Source organism: Oncorhynchus mykiss, chromosome 26, assembly GCF_057628025.1.
Source record: "Oncorhynchus mykiss isolate SJ-2025 chromosome 26, ASM5762802v1, whole genome shotgun sequence".
NCBI lineage: Eukaryota > Metazoa > Chordata > Actinopteri > Salmoniformes > Salmonidae > Oncorhynchus > Oncorhynchus mykiss.
In genome coordinates this window covers 16,061,515-16,083,346 of record NC_143047.1, presented here as the reverse complement: position 1 = coordinate 16,083,346, position 21,832 = coordinate 16,061,515, and the positions used below count along the sequence as shown (strand labels likewise).

At 43.1% G+C, this 21,832-nt stretch overlaps 1 protein-coding gene across 1 annotated transcript in view; it reads right to left on the bottom strand.

The window, feature by feature from the left end:
- Nucleotides 1-21,486, bottom strand: part of LOC110506093 (potassium/sodium hyperpolarization-activated cyclic nucleotide-gated channel 4-like) — an 84,366-nt gene extending 62,880 nt beyond the window's left edge. Inside the window, exon 1 of the mRNA XM_090222248.1 lies at nucleotides 20,697-21,486. Coding sequence (XP_090078374.1) covers nucleotides 20,697-21,379 — 683 coding nt within the window. The 5' untranslated portion in view covers nucleotides 21,380-21,486. The remainder of the gene's footprint in view (nucleotides 1-20,696) is intronic.
- Between the last annotated feature and the right edge of the window lie 346 nt (nucleotides 21,487-21,832).

Here is a 21,832-nt window from a genome sequence, read left to right as displayed (position 1 = left end):
ATAGTGCTGGGGAGGGACTGCTCACTGTCATGACGACAGACCGTGACATTTCCATGCCTGCTCGTCTACAGAGACAGAGGTACGGTCCACACCACACCGTCTGCTCTCCTGGGAAGAGACCAAGGACTGCAGACCCATGTTTTTACCCTCAGAGTGCCTCCTGCTACAAGATAAACCTCTCTCCCACTCACCACCCTGTCCTGGAGATAGCTACCTGGGGCCACACTAGCCCAGCCTGGTGTCACTGTCACACTGGGGCTCTGGCATCACCCACAGTGAGCTACTCACACACACTCCTCTCCCCCAACATGAACATGTTGAAAAGGCATAAAGGATCTACAGCCGGTTTGTGTGTGTATGTGTGTGTGTGTGTGTGTGTGTGTGTGTGTGTGTGTGTGTGTGTGTGTGTGTGTGTGTGCGTGCGTTGCCCGCAGGGTGCTGTCTCTACCTGTTGGCAGACACGCTGGGAGAGCGATGGCATGGCATCCAGGCAGGTTGTCTGTCATGTCGGCTACACTAGTCTTGCAGACAGAAACAGCAATGAGGAGCAGTGTGTGTGTGTGTGCTCCTCTTCATTCGGCATGGCGTCAGACTGAATGAGGACAGTAGAACAACAATGTGTGGTGTTCCTGTTCCTCCCTGCTCTTCCTTCCCAGAGAGCAGCAGCACAGTCATTCCCACTGTAAATGTGACTCTGGCTGATTGAATGATTGATGTTGATCTATTTATGAATATGAAAAGCAGTTCCCCTCTTGAATTATGCATGTCCTTGTTTTGTGTGTTTTTTCTCTCCCTTACCTAGTTCTTGTGAGAGGCTGTTTTGTGTGAGGATGAGGAATCCTCGTCAAACGTGCTGATTCGCCATTTGCCTGAGGATGTGGCCCCATGTCACATTAGACACAAGCAGCACACACTGACTGCATCAATATGACTACTGGCCACTGGCTACTCTAACCCGGGTGTCACTACTGTACTGCACAGTGAACAGTTGGCTTGACTGTGTGTGTGTGTGTGTGAAGTGTGTGTGGGTGTGTGTGTGTGTGTGTGTGTGTGTGTGTGTGTGTGTGTGTGTGTGTGTGTGTGTGTGTGTGTGTGTGTGTGTGTGTGTGTGTGTGTGTGTGTGTGTGTGTTGGTGTGTGCAGTGGCGGTAATCCATTAACCCTTAGGCCTGTTCTGACAGGCGAGTGATGAGTGAAAATGAAGCATGTTAGTCTATTACAACACAGCCATACATTTTCCAGACACCACATTTTGCCAAAAGGACAAGACAACACACACACACACATACACATACACACAGAAGGCTACAAAACACATTGCATAGCAATTGTGCAAGACAGTTCTCCATTGGGCCAGATGGCACACTATGAGACAATAACAGGAGGAAATTGAAGTGTCCAGGAGAGAATCGTGTTAAAAGGGTTAATCCTATGTTTGTTGACACCCTGCTCCGATGAACTGCAATGACGGCACTGACTTTGCTAAGCACAGCCGGCGGGCTCACTGCAAGCAGGGAGCACATCACTGACACTGGGCTACACAGTCGAAAGGGACTATTTTTAGGTGAGACTGACCGTTTTATCAGTCCTGAGCAGTGCCGCTGTTGTAAGAAGAATTCACCGTAGAAAAAGCACCAAATCGATTTACTAAACACCAACGTGAGAAAGGGGGAATCTAATGTAAGGAACAGCCCCTTCCAAATAGTGCACAGCATATGAATAATACCATTAATAAGACTACAATAGCCAGGTGCTGCTGGACCACTGCAGGAATTTCATCCAGCTGAAAAACCCTGTTCTGTAAGAGTCTCCCAACTGCACCTAAACTCCAGAGACAGGTTTGACCTCTGATGCTGAAGCTGGTAGAGATCTATACTGTCTCAGGCCTTGTCTGTATTCAAGTCAGAGTTAATAGATCGTATATTCTGGGATTCGACAGCTAAGAAGAGTCTAATCCTTTTGCATATAGACTGAGAATGCATACTGCTAACTGTCAGGCGCATAATGACCTCCACTGTGACCAGTGAAAACACATGTACCACTTATTCATGAAAAATGAACCACTTCCAAAGACAAATACTAAGACCCCATAATAAAACAAAGCCACACAGCAAAGCTAGAGATCAAGCAATAAGCCCATCTAAAATATGTATCAGTTTCGGATACTCAATCGTTCTCTTATGAATATCAACAACCTAATCAACGTAGCCACTGCAGAATAAACTGCAGTACAAGGGAGACGGAACGTTTGAAGGAGTCGGAGAAGACTCTCCACCGCCCAACACCCCTGGAGCATATTACAATTTTTTTCTATTTAAGGTGCTGCTGGCTGCCGCCACCAATAGAGAGGCACAGTGTCCCTGTCCCTGTCCCTGTCCTTGTCCCTGGTCGCAGCGCACACAGCAGAGTCCCTCCCCAGAGCAGAGTAGACGCAGAACAGAGCACGGCCCGTTAGTTACCTGCTCGGGGGAATAAAAGACTCCACAAGGATACTCCGCAAGCAGCGCAGTCAGCAACTCACTGTGCCCTCCACAAAAACAAAAGGACCACTATGCACAGTCCATAGGCCTATCAGAGGAGAACACAGGGCATAGACAACTGCCCAGGGTCTAATAACCTGCCCAGGGACTGAGGTTGAAAATTAGCCGGCTGGCTAAAACCGGCACTTTTACTGAAACGTTGATTAATGTGCACTGTCCCTGTAAAAAGAAAATAAACTCAACTCAACTCAACTCAACACAGGCGGATCCTGAAATGGCATCCAATTCTATATAAATAGTGCACGACTTTTGACCAGGGCCCAAAGAATAATGTGCCACTTGAGATGCACCCACAGACTCCTCTCCAACCTGCTCTCATCCCCCAGACTACATGCAGCTGGATCACCCTTCTCTACTTTCTGCCTGCCTGCCATTTCACCCCCTAATTGCAGCCATCTTTATTATCATGATTCATTGTTATCTATGTACTGTATCTCCCATGTCATGTCTAGGGTTCTTCTATCAGTCAACCACGGAGTGTTGATGTGGGAGAGTGAACAGCGCACTGTGCTGGGTGCCTCCTATACACACGTCACCCTGTTTCCCAGGAGAGAGAGTGAACAGCTGTCTCCTAAACCAGATGAAGAGCTAACCTAATGTACTACCGTAGCTGCCATTATATTAGCAGTCAGTCACATTGCAGGCTACACTGTCACCTTGCCGCTCCCTTCCCCAGCCCCCATGCTCAACCCCCAGCCCCATGTAGCCCCACACCCCAACCTCGGCCCCAGAGCCCACCCTCAGCACTCAGCCCTAGCCTAGCCTAGCTCGAGCCCCAGCCCTCGCCACCTACCCCGAGCCCCCTCACTCCCTTAGCCCCGACCTGTCAATTATCTTCCCCAACCAGGTGATGTAATCAGCAAATGGAGCCACAGAAATGAAAGCCTTTCTATCCATCTCAGAGATGTTGATCCAGGGTCAGAGTGAGAGCGAGGGAGAAAGATAAAAATGTGGAACACAGAGAGAGAGAACCGAGAGTGAAAACAAGATGGTGCAAAACTAATGAGTGGGAGAGAAAGGTTGAGGAGAGAATGAGGGAGGAAGAATTTATCTCCTTATATTCTGCTCAGTGGATAAAGGAGCACATAATCTCTCCTCTTTTCATATACTGAGCCCTGTTGCTCGAAACTCTACAGAAATTGTAAGCACATTTTAGCACACCCTCCCCCCAAAAAGATATGGATAAGAGGGGAAAATATAGCCAAAATTAATGCAGCTTAAAACCCAGCAGTTTATGGAAAACCCTTACTAAGAAGTCATTTTAAGCATAAAATGAAATAAAAATGTGGGACGCGATGCAGAGTTGATCTGGTCTGCGTGAGAAGGCAAAAGCAGAGGCTTATCTGACTGTTAAACCAAATAGGAGCGGATTTATCTTGTTTATTTGTTATTTCTGTCATTTCTTGAGTGTATGTGCTAAATAGTGCAAATGCATTTGATTTAAACATATTTCCCTGCCATCATCTTCCCTATTCAGGTGCTAACAACAGCCCGGAAGAAAATAACCTGATTTACAAATAACAGGGGGAAGAAGATGTCTTTGGAGACGGGGAAGAGAAATGGGAGAGTCACACCAACACTGCATGTCTCTTAATCCAGCCATTTTCCCGAGTCTTCTAGTCAGACGGCCTGCGTAGCGTGAGGGCGGGAGGAGGCTAAACACATTGCGGCTGGGGAATGGGGAAGTACTTCCTGTGAATCATGGCAACCACACAGACAGGGCTCTTTATTCTGCTGGACTCCACTCAATCCCTCCATAAGTGGAGAGGTTGTTGCACTGAGTAGGAGCCCCACTGGTTCCTTATGGTTTAGTAGTACTCTAGCAGGCAGCACTGATACTGCTGCCAACGACCTGGTGAATAGAGGCCAAGTCCGTTTCTCAAACATGACTGGTCTGAGAAAAGGCTAGATAACAAACATTTTGCAAGAGGGTTCTTCTAATAGTCAACAACTGACAGCGGACACTATCTACACACTCATTCTCTATAGACACTCACTATCTACAGACACACACTATCTATAGACATTGTCCATAGACACTCATTCTCTATAGACACTCACTATCTACAGACACACACTATCTATAGACACACACTATCTACAGACACTATCTATAGACAATATATATAGGCACTCAATATCTACAGACACTATCTATAGACACTCACTATCTACAGCCACTCAATATCTACAGACACTCACTATCTATAGACACTATCTATAAACAATATCTATAGACAGTCACTATATATTGACACTATCTATAGACACTATCTACAGTGCCTTGCAAAAGTATTCATCCCCCTTCCTATTTTGTTGCATTACAACCTGTAATTTTACATTTTTGGATTACATGTAATGGACATACACAAAATAGTTCATATTGGTGAAGTGAAATTTAAAAAATTACAGGTTTCAAAAAATTATAACAATAAACAACGGAAAAGTGGTGGGTGCACATGTATTCACCCCCTTGCCTTCAGAAGTCACATAATTAGTTAAAAGTCCACCTGTGTGCAATCTAAGTGTCACATGATCTGTCACATTATCTGAGTATATATACACCTGTTCTGAAAGGCCCCAGAGTCTGCAACACCACTAAGCAAGGGGCACCACCAATATATTAAGTTCAAATAAGTGTTCATTCAGTATTGTTGTAATTGTCATTATTACAAATAAATAAATAAAAATCGGGCGATTAATCGGTATCGGCTTTTTTTGGTCCTCCAATAATCGGTATCGGAGTTGAAAAATTATAATGGGTCGACCTCTACAACATACACTATCTAAAGACACCATCAACAGACACTCACTATCTACAGACACTATCTAAAGACAATATCAACAGACACTATCTACAGACACTCACTTTCTATAGACATTCACTATCAAAATACACTCACTATCAAAAGACACTCACTATCAAAAGACACTCACTATCAAAAGACACCATCTACAGACACATTATCTACGGACACTCACTTTATATAGACACTATCTATATACACTTACTCTCTATAGACACTCACTCTGTATAGACACTCCCTCGCTAGACACTCACTATCTATAGACACTATTTATAGACACTAACTAGCTATAGACACTCACTCTCTATAGTCACTCACTATAGACACTATTTATAGACACTCTCTCTCTATAGACACTCACTCGCTAGACACTCACTATCTACAGACACGCACTATTTATAGACACTATTTATAGACACTATTTATAGACACTAACTAGCTATAGACACTCACTCGCTAGACACTCACTATCTACAGACACTCACTATCTATAGACACTATTTATAGACACTAACTAGCTATAGACACTCACTCTCTATAGACACTCACACTCACTATCTACAGACACGCACTATCTACAGACACTCACTATCTATAGACACTATTTATAGACACTATTTATAGACACTAACTAGCTATAGACACTCACTCGCTAGACACTCACTATCTACAGACACTCACTATCTATAGACACTATTTATAGACACTAACTAGCTATAGACACTCACTCTCTATAGACACTCACTATAGACACTCACACTCACTATCTACAGACACTCACTATCTACAGACACGCACTATCTACAGACACTCACTATCTATAGACACTATTTACAGACACTCACTCTGTATAGACACTCACTATCTACAGACACTCATTATCTACACTGAGTGGACTAAAGATTAGGAACACCTTCCTAATATTGAGTTGCAACCCGGGGCATGGACTCTACAATGTGTCGAAAGATTACCACAGGGATGCTGGCCCATGTTGACTCCAATGCTTCCCACAGTTGTGTTAATTTGGCTGGATGTCCTTTGGGTGGTGGACCATTCTTGATTCACACAGGAAAAAATCCCTGCAGCGTTGCAGTTCTTGACACACTCAAACCGGTGCACCTGGCACCTACTGCCATACCCCGTTCAAAGGCACTTAAATATTTGGTCTTGCCCATTCACCCTCTGAATGGCACACATACACAATCTCTCAATTGTCTTAAGGCTTTAAAATCCTTCTTAAAACCGGTCTCCTCCTCTTCATCTACACTGATTTAAGTGGGTTTAGCAAGTGACATCAATAAGGGATCATAGCTTTCATCTGGTCAGTCTATGTCATGGAAAGAGGTGTGCCTAATGTCTTGTTCTCTCAGTGTATAGACACTCACTCTCTACAGACACTCACTATTAATAGCTTGCTTATGGTAGATGATAACAAAATAGGACTCAAAATATTGTCTCTCTTTTATGCATGCTCCTCTTCAGCAGGAGAGAGAAAGTGTGTGTGTGTGTGTGTGTGTGTGTGTGTGTGTGTGGGGGTGGGTGTGGGTGTGTGTAGAATGGGGCTGTCACGCCCTGACCTTAGAGATCCTTTTTATTCTCTATGTTTGGTTAGGTCAGGGTGTGACTCGGGTGGGAAAGTCTATGTTTTCTATATCTTTGTTTTTGGCCGTTTGTGTATGTATGTGTGTGTGGGTGTGTGGTTCCCAATCAGAGGCAGCTGTCTATCATTGTCTCTGATTGGGGATCACATATAAGTTGTAATTTCCCTTTTGGGTTTTGTGGGATCTTGTTTTCTGTTTAGTGTCTGTACCTGACAGAACTGTGTGCTTTCGTTTTCACTTTTGTTATTTTGTTTGAGTGTTTTTGAAAATAAAAATCATGAACACTTTCCACGCTGCGCTTTGATCCACTCCTTTTGACGAGAGCCGTTACAGGGGCGCTGCCGGAGAGAGACCAGTGAGTGACGTGCAGTCAGGGTAGGCCCTATATTGTTCTAATAAAAAGCTGTATCAAAAGAAATTCAATTATATACAAGAAAAACATCAATTATATACAAAATTGCCATTATTTTATGCAATGTAATGTTTTTTCACAATGAGTTTGGCGTTTTTCATGCCCAAAATCCACAAATGTGCTAAAACTGCATCAAATGCTCTTGTCGACCTGTGCTCATCCATTCAAATCATTGACCGCCGTTCCTGACTGCCGTCACTGTTGATGGACAGGGTAGGTATAGGCCTTGCTGCTTACACTAGCTCCATTTGATGCATTGAGCGGATTTCTTATTTTGCGCTCGTATATTGCCTTTAAGGCTTAAACAAGCTGTGTGGGAAAAGCACTGCTTATTTGGGCGTGTCTACATAATGTGTCGCTCATCTCGTAAACTGCGTAAGGAAGCTTGATAGCGAGTAAAAACAACCTGACCTGTTTGAATGCACTGCATCACAGTGCTGGAGGCGTCACTACAGACCAGGGTTTGATCCCGGGCTGTATCACAACCGGCCATGATTCGGAGTCCCATAGCGCGGCGCACAATTGGCCCAGCATTGTCTGGGTTAGGGGAGGGTTTGGCCGGGGTAGGCCGTCATTGTAAATAAGAATTTGTTATTAACTGACATGCCTAGTTAAATACAGGTTGGCTAAATAAAAAACAGCTGGCTTCCTGACCTTCCTCAGAAGAGGGGCCAGAAAATCATCAGATCGTTTAAACAGGAGTGGTATGAACAAAAAGACTGGCTGTGCTACCAGTAGCCACCTGTACTGTTTCCCCTGCCTGCTCTTCTCATAATTTCATTTTCTGACTATCTCTGAAACTCACTTAGATAATAATACCTTTGATACAGTGATAGCAATACATGGTTATAACATCTACAGAAAAGACAGAAATGCCAATGGTGGAGGTGTTGCTGTTTATATTTAGAGTCATATTCCTGTAAAACCTAGAGAGGATCTCATGTTCAATACTGTTGAAGTAATATGACTACAGGTTCATCTGCCTCACCTAAAGCCCATTCTGGTGGGAAGCTGCTATAGACCACCAAGTGCTAACAGTCAGTATCTGGATAACATGTGTGAAATGCTTGATAATGTATGTCATATCAACAGAGAGGTATATTTTCTGGGTGATTTAAATAATGAGAGTGGCTTTCATCAAGCTGCCCACTCAAGAAAAAGCTTCAAACTGTAACCAGTGCCTGCAACCTGGTTCAGGTTATAAGTCAACCTACCAAGGTAGTTAGAAACAGCACAGGAATGAAATCATTAACATACTGTATATTGATCACATCTTCACTAATGCTGCAGAAATGAGCTTGAAAGCAGTATCTAGATCCATCGGATGTAGTGATCACAATATAGTAGCCATATATAGTAGCCAAAGTTCCAAAGGCTGGGCCTAATATAGTGTATAAGAGGTCATACAATATCTTTTGTAGTGATTGTTGTTAATGTAAATAATATTTGTTGGTACGCGGTGTGTCATGAGGATCAACCAGATGCTGCACTTGACACATTTATGAAATTGCTTATTCTAGTTATTAATACGCATGCACCCATTAAGAAAATTACTGTAAAAACTGTTAAATCCCAGTGGATTGATGAGGAATTTAAAAATGGTATGGTTGAGAGGGATGAGGCATAAGGAACGGCAAATAAATCTGTCTGCACAACCGATTGGCGAACATACTGCAAATTGAGAAATTATGTGACTAGACTAGGCTATGAAACAAAGATAAATGATATAAAGAATGACAGTAAAAAGCTATGGAGAACCTTAAATTACATTTTGGGCAAAAAGACAAACTCAGCTCCATCATTCATTTAATCAGATGGCTCATGCGTCACAAGACCCACGGATATTGCCAATTACTTTCATGATTTTTTCATTGGCAAGATTAGCAAACTTAGGCATGACATGCCAGCAACAGACGCTGACACTACACATCCAAGTATAACTGATCAAATGTTGAAAGACAAGCCTTGTAATTTTGAATTCCGTAAAGTGAGTGTGGAAGAGGTGAAAAAATGATTGTTGTCTATCAACAATGACAAGACACTGTGATCTGACAACTTGGATGGAAAATTATTGCCACTCCTATTTGCAAAAGTCATTCCGCTACCTAAGAATGCTGGCTCAAATAGCCAACCAATCAGCATGTTACCATCCCTAGGTTACCATCCCTAGGTTACCATCCCTAGGTTACCATTCCTAGGTTACCATCCCTTTTGAAAAATGGTGTTTGATCAGGCCCTACAGGTACTAGTTTTGTCACACCTGGACACTGTTCAGTCATGTGGTCACAGCACAGAGAGCTAACATTAATGATATGCATGTCAATCACTCATGGCTCAAAGTGGAGGAGAGATTTACTTCATCACTACTTGTTTTTGTAAGATGTATTGACAAGCTGAATGCACCGAGCTGTCTGTTTAAACTATTAACACACAGCTCGGAGACCCATGCAAAACCCCACAAGACAAATGAGCAGCAAAAACAACATGTGACCATGCACAATGCTAACCCACTGGGCACACATTGGTTGAATCAGTGTTGTTTCCACGTCATTACAATGACGTTACGTTGAATCAATGTGAGTAGACGTTGAATTGACGTCTGTGCCCAGTGGGATGGTAGCCTAAAGGAAAAGAAGGACCTTAGTAAAGCAACATGCTTAGGGGAGCATTTCGTGGTAATGATGAACCCAGACACTTGACGACTTCGTGTTTTTGGGTAGGCCTACATCAAGCAGAATACAGAATGATTTGATTTAAGCAGTCCGTGATGTTAGGACAGATGAATAGACTTTGTTTACAAGTAAAGGTAGACCTGCATTTTTGTTTGCAATTTGCGGGTTAGGGTACTGTTGAATGAATATGAGAATAATTGTTTATTAGCCTTTTCAAACTTGTAAAACGTAACCAGTGCGTGTGAAACTAACTGTGTCCACAAACCGTCTACTTGCCTGTCCACAAACGGTAACAATTATAGATGGCTAGACAGAGGTGCTGTCCATTGAGTACCACAGTTAACCTGCTGAATCCTGGCCACGGCCTCAGCTACCTTATAAAATACTTTCTTCTGAAGGTCATTTTCATCATTGTTCCAGCTCATTCTGTTACGGATACTCCAGGACGTGCTGATTCTGCCGGTACCAGATTACGTTAGAACCTGTCGAAATGTGGAAGCTATACTGTCCACTAGGGGCAATGTGAGCAACTATTACCTTTTAATAGGCTTACAACCTGGTTGTTTTGGATGGGCGTTTAAGCCGCAGACTCCGGCTCTGAGGGTCACGTGTTCAATCGCAGTGCTAGACACTCGTTTTTATTTTTTTAGTTTTAAGCCTTTCCCAAACCTTAACCACTCAGAATTAATGCCTAAACTTAAAGGGATACTTCGGGATTTTGGCATTCTTCCAGATCCGGATCAAACCCGGATCTGTAGTGACGCCTCGATCACTGTGATGCAGTGCCTTAGACCACTGCACCACTCAGGAGGTCCAGGCAATATAGGTTAATAGACCAATAACAAAGAGAGTTTGCCCTTCTCTCTGCCAATAACAACTAGTTATCAGGTTACATATCCCTCCTATTAGGCTCATGCAATTAGGCCCCTCTCTCAGACCAATCCCAGGCAGTCTTCTTGCTTGAGAAATTGCTTTTATTATTTTTTAGCTATTGTATTTTTGTGTTATTTTTGACCACTTCAATTGAAAAACAATTACAGTAACGTACTTAATTGTTACCCAGATATGATTTGATATTGAGATAAAAACGGCTGCATTGGTGTCATGCCCTGATCTGTTTCACCTGTCTTTGTGCTTGTCTCCACCCCCCTCCAGGTGTCGCCCATCTTCCTCATTATCCCCTGTGTATTTATACCTGTGTTCTCCGTTTGTCTGGTGCCAGTTTGTTTTGTTTCATAAAGCCTACCAGAGTTTTCCCCTCTGTTCCTGTCTCTTGATTATTCCTGGTTTTGACCGTTTCTGCCCACCCTGAGCCAGCCTGCCGACCTGTACCTTTGCCCCACTTCTCTGGATTATCGACACCTGCTTGCCTTGACCTGTCATTTGCCTGCCCCGTTGCTGTAATAAACATTGTTACTTCAACACAGTCTGCATTTGGGTCTTGTCTGAAACGTGATAATTGGACAGTTAGAAATTATCATGACACAAGCCGAGACCCAGATGCAGACACAGGAGGCATATGGTTAGTCTTACAATATTTATTAATCCAATAGGGGAAGGCAAGAGAACGGTTGTGTACAGGCAAAAGGGTCAAAACCAGTTCAGAGTCCAAAAGGGACCGAAGGGCAGGCAGAATCAAGGTCAGGCCTGGCAGGATGATCAGGCAGGCGGGAAAGAAGTCCAGAGTCAGGCAGGAGTCAAAACCGGAAGGACTAGCAAAAAGAGAATAGCAAAAGGAGTACGCTGGTTGACTTGACTAACATACAAGACGAGCTGACAGAGAGAGACAGGAAACACAGGGATAAATACACTGGGGGAAACAAGCGACACCTGGAGTGGGTGGAGACAATAACGAGGACAGGTGAAACATATCAGGGTGTGTCAGCAATATTATTAATTATATGTGTGTGTAATAATATTTCTCATAATATTTGTGTACGCTTGCTTGCACGTGCGGTGCTTTGGTGGAATTGTGTCCATATACTGGTATTTTAATGCCACCTATTGTTTGTAATTGTGATTGGCTACACCGGTCTGTGATATGGTGGGGCTGAGTTAAACAGCGTCGGATGATAAGAAATATTTGGCTATCGCTTGTGAATCTTAGCTACATTTGTATTTAGGCCTACATTGGTGAATATTTTTGTCAATTTCGGTTAATAGCCTATGTCACTGTGGTTGTTGGAGCTATCTGTTGTATGGTGAACTTGGGCTTCAGCAAGGTTTATTTGTGAGTAAATCTGGCTTTGATAATAGCTAGTGCCTCACCAGCCACCGACCTCCCCACACGTCACTGATCCACACAGTAATGTGTCACTGGAACCTGCAGCAATGGTAACTACTGATTCAGCTGGCTTTGATGATTACAAATCAAACGTGTATTTCTTCAAGAAAGTTTGCTGTTAATTTCACAAGGCTGCCATCATGTACCCAGATTAAGAAACATCACCACAATGACATCTGACTGTAATCCACATAGATTTTAGTCAGAAAATCTAGACCCCCTCTCCCTTTTCCACCACCTATCTCATGTGGGAATGCTGGTTCATTCTATATTCTCCTATCACAGGTCTTTTATCCAAATGGCCTGGGGATAGTTATGTCTAGCAGGCTGTAGCAGGCAGGTCTGCAGAGCTCTAGGTCACCTAGATGTCACACCAACGGCACACACACACACACACACACACACACACACACACAGGGCTTGAGACTTTCTCCTTCACTGCAGGGTGATGAATAGAGAGAAATAACTTTTTCACATCACACAACACTGCCCCTGAAACGTTGAGATAACTGAAACTGACATATTTACCACTGGTCCGTGGAACAATAATCACAGACGTCTAGCGGCAAGAAAAACACATTTGATAGTGAAAAGTGTTAAAAGAAGAAACTCGTGAATGGATCTGGGCTGTCTGGGGTTGTGAATCCACCTGGTGAGATTATAAATTGATGTTGCAGAGGACAGAGCAATGGGAAGGACACACAACGAACCAACACCATATTTGCCAGGTGACAAAAATACTTCAAAGAAATGTATATCAATCAATATAATCTCACCCCAGCAGATTACCAACGCTATTGTTCATTTCTAATTAAATGACATAATAAGAATACATAAACATACATATCTTCTCAAATGAGGAGTGTTTGCTTTGCGTGTCACGCTCCCACAAGTGTACTGAGGTCACACGGTACATTTCAATCACTCTGCCGCCGTGCCACGTTGACTGGCAGCCCGCCCCCACGGCCCACCCTCAACCTCTCCATCCCATCCTCCCTCCATTAAATAAATTGTGTTGTAATAATCTCTGTGATGTGATGTGTGCTCCTAATATTGGTGGATGGACACGGCAGCAGCCTCTTTTGATTACCCCACTCTCAGGCTCAGCCAGACCCAGAGCTCACGCTAATCCTGTGCTTTACCTTCACTAAATGAAAAAAAGGGTGCAATGACTCCTCCGGCCGCACCCATTTCCCCACTATGGCATCCCCTACGCCATAGTCTATTAGCACTGTACTGTGGTGTGCCGTGCAGAGGAGAGGGGAGACATGCTCCATGGGGGCTGGCTGGGGGCCGGAGCAGGGGGCGACTCTCACTCCCAACACCCACCAATAGGGTTTGAGCAGTCAGACTGAAACTACGGCTGCATGTGGCCACCAAGCAGGGTGGAGAGCCTGCATTATTTCCTCCCAGCTCATTTTCTATAAATCACCCGATGACAAGCTAGAGGTCCCGCAAGACCCAAACAAATCAATATGAAAACGCACCCTCAAATCAACTGTAATCAACCTGGCTGAACGTAGACAACACTGTCATCTGATCCCACCCCCTCCCTTTCTACCTGAGCTACGAGCAAGTCGAGAGCGAGCAATAAAGTGTGTGTGTGCGTGTGTGCGTGCATCCTCAGCAAGCAGAGGAACAGTACTAGAGCATTGCAACCGTGTACTACACCTGTGTCATTTGTCATTCAAATGGCAATTTTCTGAGAGGTTTTAGTACACAGTCACTATAGTGTATTAGAAACAGTCTACTGTACATTGATTTAGTCCATAGCTTTCTCAACCTAGAAACAATCTATGACTGAACAGGCAAAGCTGAATTTCTGTATGACAAGCTATTTGTTGTGCTTCCAACAGACACATTTTATAAAGCACTGTCACGAGATCAATATGACGAGCCACCATACAAATACAGTTCTGCTTTCATTCAATATGCAATCTTCATTTATGTACACAAAATAGAAATGGGGGAGTCAGTTATACGACCTCATTTTGAATTGGGATGCCATTATTGTTTTGATGAACCAAAAGGGGATTCAAACGGAAGCCATTATACACACAGAATACTTGTCTAGACTGTAATACAAGGGACAGTTCATATATTTACTTTTGAGCTGCTGAAACATTTGTATTTCCAGAGCAACAGTTTTGATTCAGCAGCAAGCATTCCCCTTTAGTTTCATAATGACAGCCACAACTCCTATCCCAGTTTTACAGGCTGACCGCTACAGTACATTTCCAAACAGAGGTGTATTTTAGAAACAGGATAATAACCCTGTCATGGAGAGTTAAAGCAAGCTGAACTAATGGGTTTTACCAAATGCATTCAGAAGGAAGTATTTCTGCTAATGCACATTTGGACATAAAGGTGTTTCTTGGCCCTCGAAATGTATTCAACCTACAGTAATGTGCATTCTGTCTTCTAAATCTGCTCTACTTCTCTTTAATGTATTCCAGTGTAAAGGGAACAGGAGGAGAAGGAACTAGAAGATGTCTTTTTAGAGGCCTTTTTTACTGCCGAGTGAAATCTCTTTGGGGAGATGGCGATGGTTATGCAGGATGAATAAAAGGCCAGGTGAGATGTGGGATTTGAAGGTTTGAACAGGGAAACTCCTGGCAGAGGGTGAGGCGGAGGGAGGAAGTCGACTGATTGACAGACACAGCAGGCCAGGTTAACCTCCTCTTCTGATTGGTTTGGGAGCACTGTTTCATGTTTAATAGAGTCTTTAAAACCAAAATAAGCTTTCATGTTAAAAGTATTGTCATTTTCCAACTCCGTGGCGATACGGCAGTATTAAGCAATATACTACTACTGATGATGCATCGTTAAGCGTGCTGCTGAATTACAAGGTTATTAAAAGGTACTTAAAGATTGGAGAACAACGTTTTGCTGTCACATCATCCGTCATTAACCTTGCCAAATCTCTCACTGATTCACCCCATACAAAACAGCAATCAATCACATCTGCTGCAGGCTGGTTGGCTGGCTGGCTGACTACATCACTTCCCCAAAGAAAGGAAGAAGACGCATGTTCAGCAATGAGCAGAAATGAGGCTGTACAGCTTTGGCTCTGGAAATGAGCCTTTAGATTGGATTACGATGCCATTTTTAAGCCGTCTTTTCCCCTCAGAAGATGTGCTGTGCTCCTCCTCTCCCTCTCAACGTTATGCAATAGTTGAGAAGAGAAAATATTGCTGAATTTCTGTAGTCATGATTGTGTGTGACTCCCAGTGACACTTTAATTTGTGCGTATTATGACAATATTAAATAGCAAAGGCTTTGGAGCAGCCAGGGAAATTGAAACTCAATCACAGAGTTCTGACTTCTTCAACCATGCCCTTTACAAGATCCTCCTTCATCTCCTTCTATACTTTAATGTCAGCCATGTGTTTATTCGGTCTCTGATTGTAGTCAATATGCCTGCTTGGGGAACTATTTTGTGTTTTCTGTCTGGGTTGGCGCCCCCCCCTTGGGTTGTGCCGTGGCGGAGATCTTTGTGGGCTATACTCGGCCTTGTCTCAGGATGGTAAGTTGGTGGTTGAAGATATCCCTCTAGTGGTGTGGGGGCTGTGCTTTGGCAAAGTGGGTGGGGTTATATCCTTCCTGTTTGGCCCTGTCCGGGGGTATCATTGGATGGGGCCACAGTGTCTCCTGACCTCTCCTGTCTCAGCCTCCAGTATTTATGCTGCAGAAGTTTATGTGTCGGGGGGCTAGGGTCAGTTTGTTATATCTGGAGTACTTCTCCTGTCTTATCCGGTATCTTGTGTGAATTTCTTTATTTCTCTCTCTCTGGGAGGAGCTGAGCCCTAGGACCATGCCTCAGGACTACCTGGCATGATGACTCCTTGCTGTCCCCAGTCTACCTGGCCGTGCTGCTGCTCCAGTTTCAACTGTTCTGCCTGCGATTACTATTATTTGACCATGCTGGTCATTTATGAACATTTGAACATCTTGGCCATGTTCTGTTATAATCTCCACCCGGCACAGCCAGAAGAGGACTGGCCACCCCTCATAGCCTGGTTCCTCTCTAGGCTTCTTCCTAGGTTTTGGCCTTTCTAGGGAGTTTTTCCTAGCCACCGTGCTTCTACACCTGCATTGCTTGCTGTTTGGGGTTTTAGGCTGGGTTTCTGTACAGCACTTTGAGATATCAGCTGATATACGAAGGGCTATATAAATACATTTGATTTTGATTTTATTTGAACAACACAGAATCAAACACTTCCTCATTATCATAATCTTCCTCTTTTAAAGCTGCAATATGTAGCTTTTTGGGTGACCTGACCAAATTCACATAGAAATGTGAGTTATAGAGATGTCATTCTCATTGAAAGCAAGTCTAAGAAGCAATAGATTGTTCTATGTCCGCTATTTCTATGCTTCCAGTTCTTAAGTTTTGTTTTTACATGTTTTACTTTCGGTTTTGTACACCAGCTTCAAACAGATGAAACTACAATATTTTTGGTTATGGAAAATACATTTCACAGTGATTTAGATGGTACAATGATTCTCCACGCAAACAAGAATTAATCCAATCTCTCACACAAGTCTGTAGCTATGCAACCTGTTAGTGGAGGGTGCTTAGTGGGATGATACTGCAAAAAAGTAGTTTGTTCATCTCATATACATTTAGACAGCTGCACTCATTAGCTATTATCAAAAACCCGACCCTAGGCAACACAGTGACTAGGGTCTGGCTTCGTCACTGCCTACGCAGATAAGGGAAGACAAAAAAATCAGAAGTTTGCAGTCAATACCTTTGCATCAACTACCTTAACTAAAACCTGTGCAAACTAGCTACTTGGGAAACGCACTCGTTAAAAATTGCCTCTGTGATCTCCATCTTGCTAGCAACTGTTTTGTAGTTTATTTAAGCTGATAAAGTAGTAACGTAGGCAGTGACAGTTCCTCTATGCCAAAAGATTCCATCATTGAAACCAGACCCTAGTCACTGTTGCCTAGGGTCGGGTTTTCAAGACTACTCATTAGCAGAGTATTGTACTTCAATGGGGACACTTAAGCTTGCTGAAGCACAGAATGTTCATCGTGACCTATGTTAAGGGTAAAGGCATCAACTGGATGACTAAATTATAACGATAGCAGACCATTTAACAATGAGTCAGGACTGAAAGAGATTTTTAATTGCACAAGTGAGAGGAACGTCCCATATAATCACAGTCAACTGATTTTATTGCGTGTAAACTGCTGTCAGCTAGCTGAAATGTTTCAAATATAATTACGCCGATATACAGTAATACCCTCCCACACACACTGAGCAAGGCAAGTGATTGACCTGATTCTCATGCCACTTGGCAGGCATGGCCACTGGACATTAGGATGTGTTGGATGCCAGGCGGAGTCAGAGACTGTAGCTACAGAGGGAGTGGGTATAATAGAACTGGCAGACTCCTGTCTATAGAGTAACTCTAGCCTCACTTCTTTAGAAGGGGAAAGAGTGAAGTTGGGGGTGTAGGTAATTATAGCAAGAGTGGGAGGCAATTGCAGGTGTGGGAGACAGAGGAGGGACTTTAGTGTAGGAGGTGCTATCTGTAGTGGTACAGGTGGGAGGGGTCACATTGGGAAAGGAGATGATGGCCCTTGTGGTGGGAGAGAGGGGTAACAGCCAGGTAATTGATTGCAGCATCTGTGATCTAGCCCTCGCTGAATACCAATACTCCCCACTGAGAAAGAAATCATCCAATAACATTGGTATGAAATGCGTAAACATAATCAGAATACTGACAATAAGACAAAAGGAATCCAGTGTTCCAGTTACTAAATACTGTGTATTATGAAGGTTACTCAACACTGTTGGAAAATATCCTTGGATAAAACAAATTAAAAATGATGGTACAATAAATCGTATGATTCAACTCCCAACTTACACAGATATGCATTTCTACTATTATATACTGTCACTTGCACAGTGCACACACACACACACACACCTACACACAGACACTTCTTGCAAAGGCAAAGCAAATGACATCCCATTTCTTTTCTTGGCAGCCTGAGCTAAGTAATCCAGGCATCTGAGAAATGTGCACCATCCTGTGATGTGAAGGCAGCAGAATGTCTGTGTAGATTCACAAGACCAATGGGGAAACAAGCAGATAAATCAGTCTGTTTTCCATGGAGTGCCTTCCTTTCCCTGAGACTTCTCTCTCTATCCACAGCCCTGGGCTGTGTCTGCCTGCCTGACACTGCTGCCTGCCTGCTCCCTCTCTCCCTCTCTGGCCGCCAGCCTAGCCTGCCTGTAAACACTCGTCACGCAGACTTGTCTCTCGCATGCGAGACAAACCTGGTCTTGTTCTTGAAGCACTACTGTTATGACACACCTTCTGCTTGTGTGACAGGTGATGGGGTTGGATGAGGCATTACTGTATATCATTATATCAGTGTACAGTAGATGAACCAAAGACAAACTAGCTGGATCAAATCCAATGTCAAGGACAGGGAAAGATCTGCCGGGCAATTAGGCTTCTGCTATTGTCTTTCACAACACTATGATACATTTTTGCACTTAGCGTTTCGTCTGGTAACAATAAAGGCATTAGCCAGCATGTAATATCAATAGCTGGAGGCTTTTATTTTAACTATATGATTAGAGATTGTGTATGTCCAGTTGACAATTCAGTGTCACCTCAAAAGAATAAGGTAAGCATGAGGTCAGAGTTCAACTTTTGAAAAAGTTTTCATGTGCCATTTCACTGTCCTTGAAACGCTGATACAGATCCCCAATATGGCAGCCAGAGACAAAATGTGTCAATGACCTAAATATTTTTGAACGTATCAGAATACTGAAAAGTATGGTGACTAGGTAGGTTAAGATCACCTCTCAAATGTTTCATGAATTTGAGATAATTTGGTTGAACTCATACATGAAAGAACCATAAGGATTCATGTATATTACTATCATTTGTTTCAAATTGTGTTAAACTGTAATATAGTATAATATAATATAGTATGATATTGTACAATATAGTTTAATATAATATAGTATGATATTGTACAATATATATTTACTATTTAAATTATGCATAACAAATATTACTATTGCAATATCAAACTTTGTATCTGGTTGCTGCGATACTTTAATCCACTTTTGGAGAAGAAAAAAAATGTCTTTAATAAAATATTCCCTCCTAATCTATCCTATATTACATGCATGAGCTGAATGATTACAATCCACTAAAGAAATTAAACCTGTGTAAGAGGTTGTTATTAACTTAATTACATTATTGGGATTATAAAGATCACTGCTTATTTTGAAAATGGGTGAAAATGCTTTATAAATGCAGGCTACATTCATATTGGTTTGTGCTGGAACTCCTACTCTCTGTAGCCATGATCCACCCGTTCTATGGATATACTTCACAATTCACTGTATGTTTTTGGACATATGGCCAGTAGGCCCTTGACGTATAGCATCAATAATGGACAATGTCCATAATGCTAAGCAATCCTGTGCTTTACATTCGAAGCCATGCATCACATGCATGCACTGTACTGTATAGCCAATGTCACAGTCAAGGGCAATACTTAATGAATAACAAGAGAATGAGGCTGCACTTCCATGTATACCTCATATGAAAACTTGAAGAATGATACTGGTAATTTATAGGTAGAACTGGTTATGATCATTTTTAACACATGAAACCTGAAACCTTAAATACTAGTGTGTGTGGGGGGGGGGGGGGGGGGGTAATTATTCAGTCATTAGCACATCACCTCACATAAAGCCAATAGAGTTGCTGTACATTGATTAGTGATAAATCATTTCCCTGAATATAACTTGGATTTAATGAAAAAGAGAGAATATTACATTGGTACACTTCTATTGATTGTGTTTAAGAAAATGAACAGACACCTTTGAGAACCATCTATGTGTGTGATGTTTGGCCTGTTCCTGCCACACATTATTCTGATGCCACGTATATATCTGCCTACATTACATTTATTAGACTATTATTAGATTTCCAATGTTGAATAAGTTATTATAGATGATGTCTAATAAATACATTTAAAATGAAGAGTAAGTATCATGGGATTATGTAATTCTCAGACGTGTAAATTATTTTTGATTTGTTTTCAATTCATTAAACAAATTGTTCCACACACATTTATGCACAGAATTAGGGATAAACCAAATGTATCCTTTTATATCCGAGATGATGGCATTTTCTTATGCCATCATTAAATACCCTATCACTAATGCATTTGCCATTGTACCTGATAGTGAGATAGTGAAATTATCAGTTGAAAATAAAGTACCCATTTCATTTGCCTTGAAGGCTAGGTGAGTGTGTATGGACGCATCCTGCCCACACTTCATCCGCGCATGACGCTCTGACGTCTGACCAGAACGCAATGGAGGTAGTTACCTGAAATCACTGTACGGGTGAATTATCCAAAATCCGGCGGATTTAACCCGCTCTTGTTCCCGTTCCACCGCCTTTTCGCTCCCAAACATCCTTAGGGAGAACTTGTTGACCCCCGGTTGCAGCATTGCCCCAAACTGCCTGTGTATGAATCCTGCCTGGTACAATCTCTCGTCGTCCGGCGAAATTTGATCAATACCATCCAACTTTATGAACCCTGATTCCTGGTCAAGAGAAGCATGTTGGGCACCACCAGCACCACCAGCGCTGGCGCCTTGCGCACCTTGGTCCGCCCCACCGCCAATAGCCCCGGGGGGGCTCTCCTCGCTCGGGGTGACGTCCCCTTCCGTGATGAGGCGCCTTTGCTCCGCCGAGTCTGAGTCGTGCACATGCCGACTGGTGATGGAGGAGAAACTGCCACGAAATCTCCGACAATCTCCGTTTAAACTGGTCTTCGTTGGTCTCCCAATGTCTGTCTCCATGATCACCGTGTCTCCACTTCTGGTCTCCCCGATGCCTTTGATGCTTCCTCTGGAGGTTGGTGACGGCAAGGGTTTCATCCTAATACTCTTCCTCCGGGTGTCCTTGTCGCCGTCTTCTCCTTCGCCCATAATATAAGCTTTCTGTCCAATATGCTGTGGCAAACTGTAGAGCCTTTTACGCATGGAGGAGTGCAACCTGTCCATTATGACATTGAGACGGAACGAACAATTTCAAATGCAATAGATGTCCAGAATAGGATGGTTATTGTTGAGAAGTATAGCCACGAACCACACAGCTCCCTATCTGTGAGTGAGAGCGACCAGTCTGGAGCTAATCTCAAACCCTGAAAGCATTACACTGATACACATGACACGGGCGGCTGTGGCTCTTCTGGTGCAAATACAGGAAGAGGCTCCTCTCTCGATCATTACCTTACAGTTTAGATATGCCTTCTCTCGCTGTCCGATTCACCATAACACTCGTGGTAGGCACGTACGCTCAAACCGTGTGCGCACCAAGTGAGGGGGGAAATCTGGTAGAAGCCACCTTAGCATGATATGTGAGGGACGTGCCGACTGACAGAGAGGAGACGAGGAGGTCATGAACGGCGTAAGGAGGGATGCTCTTTTCCTCCAGATTTGTGTCAGCTGCCTCTC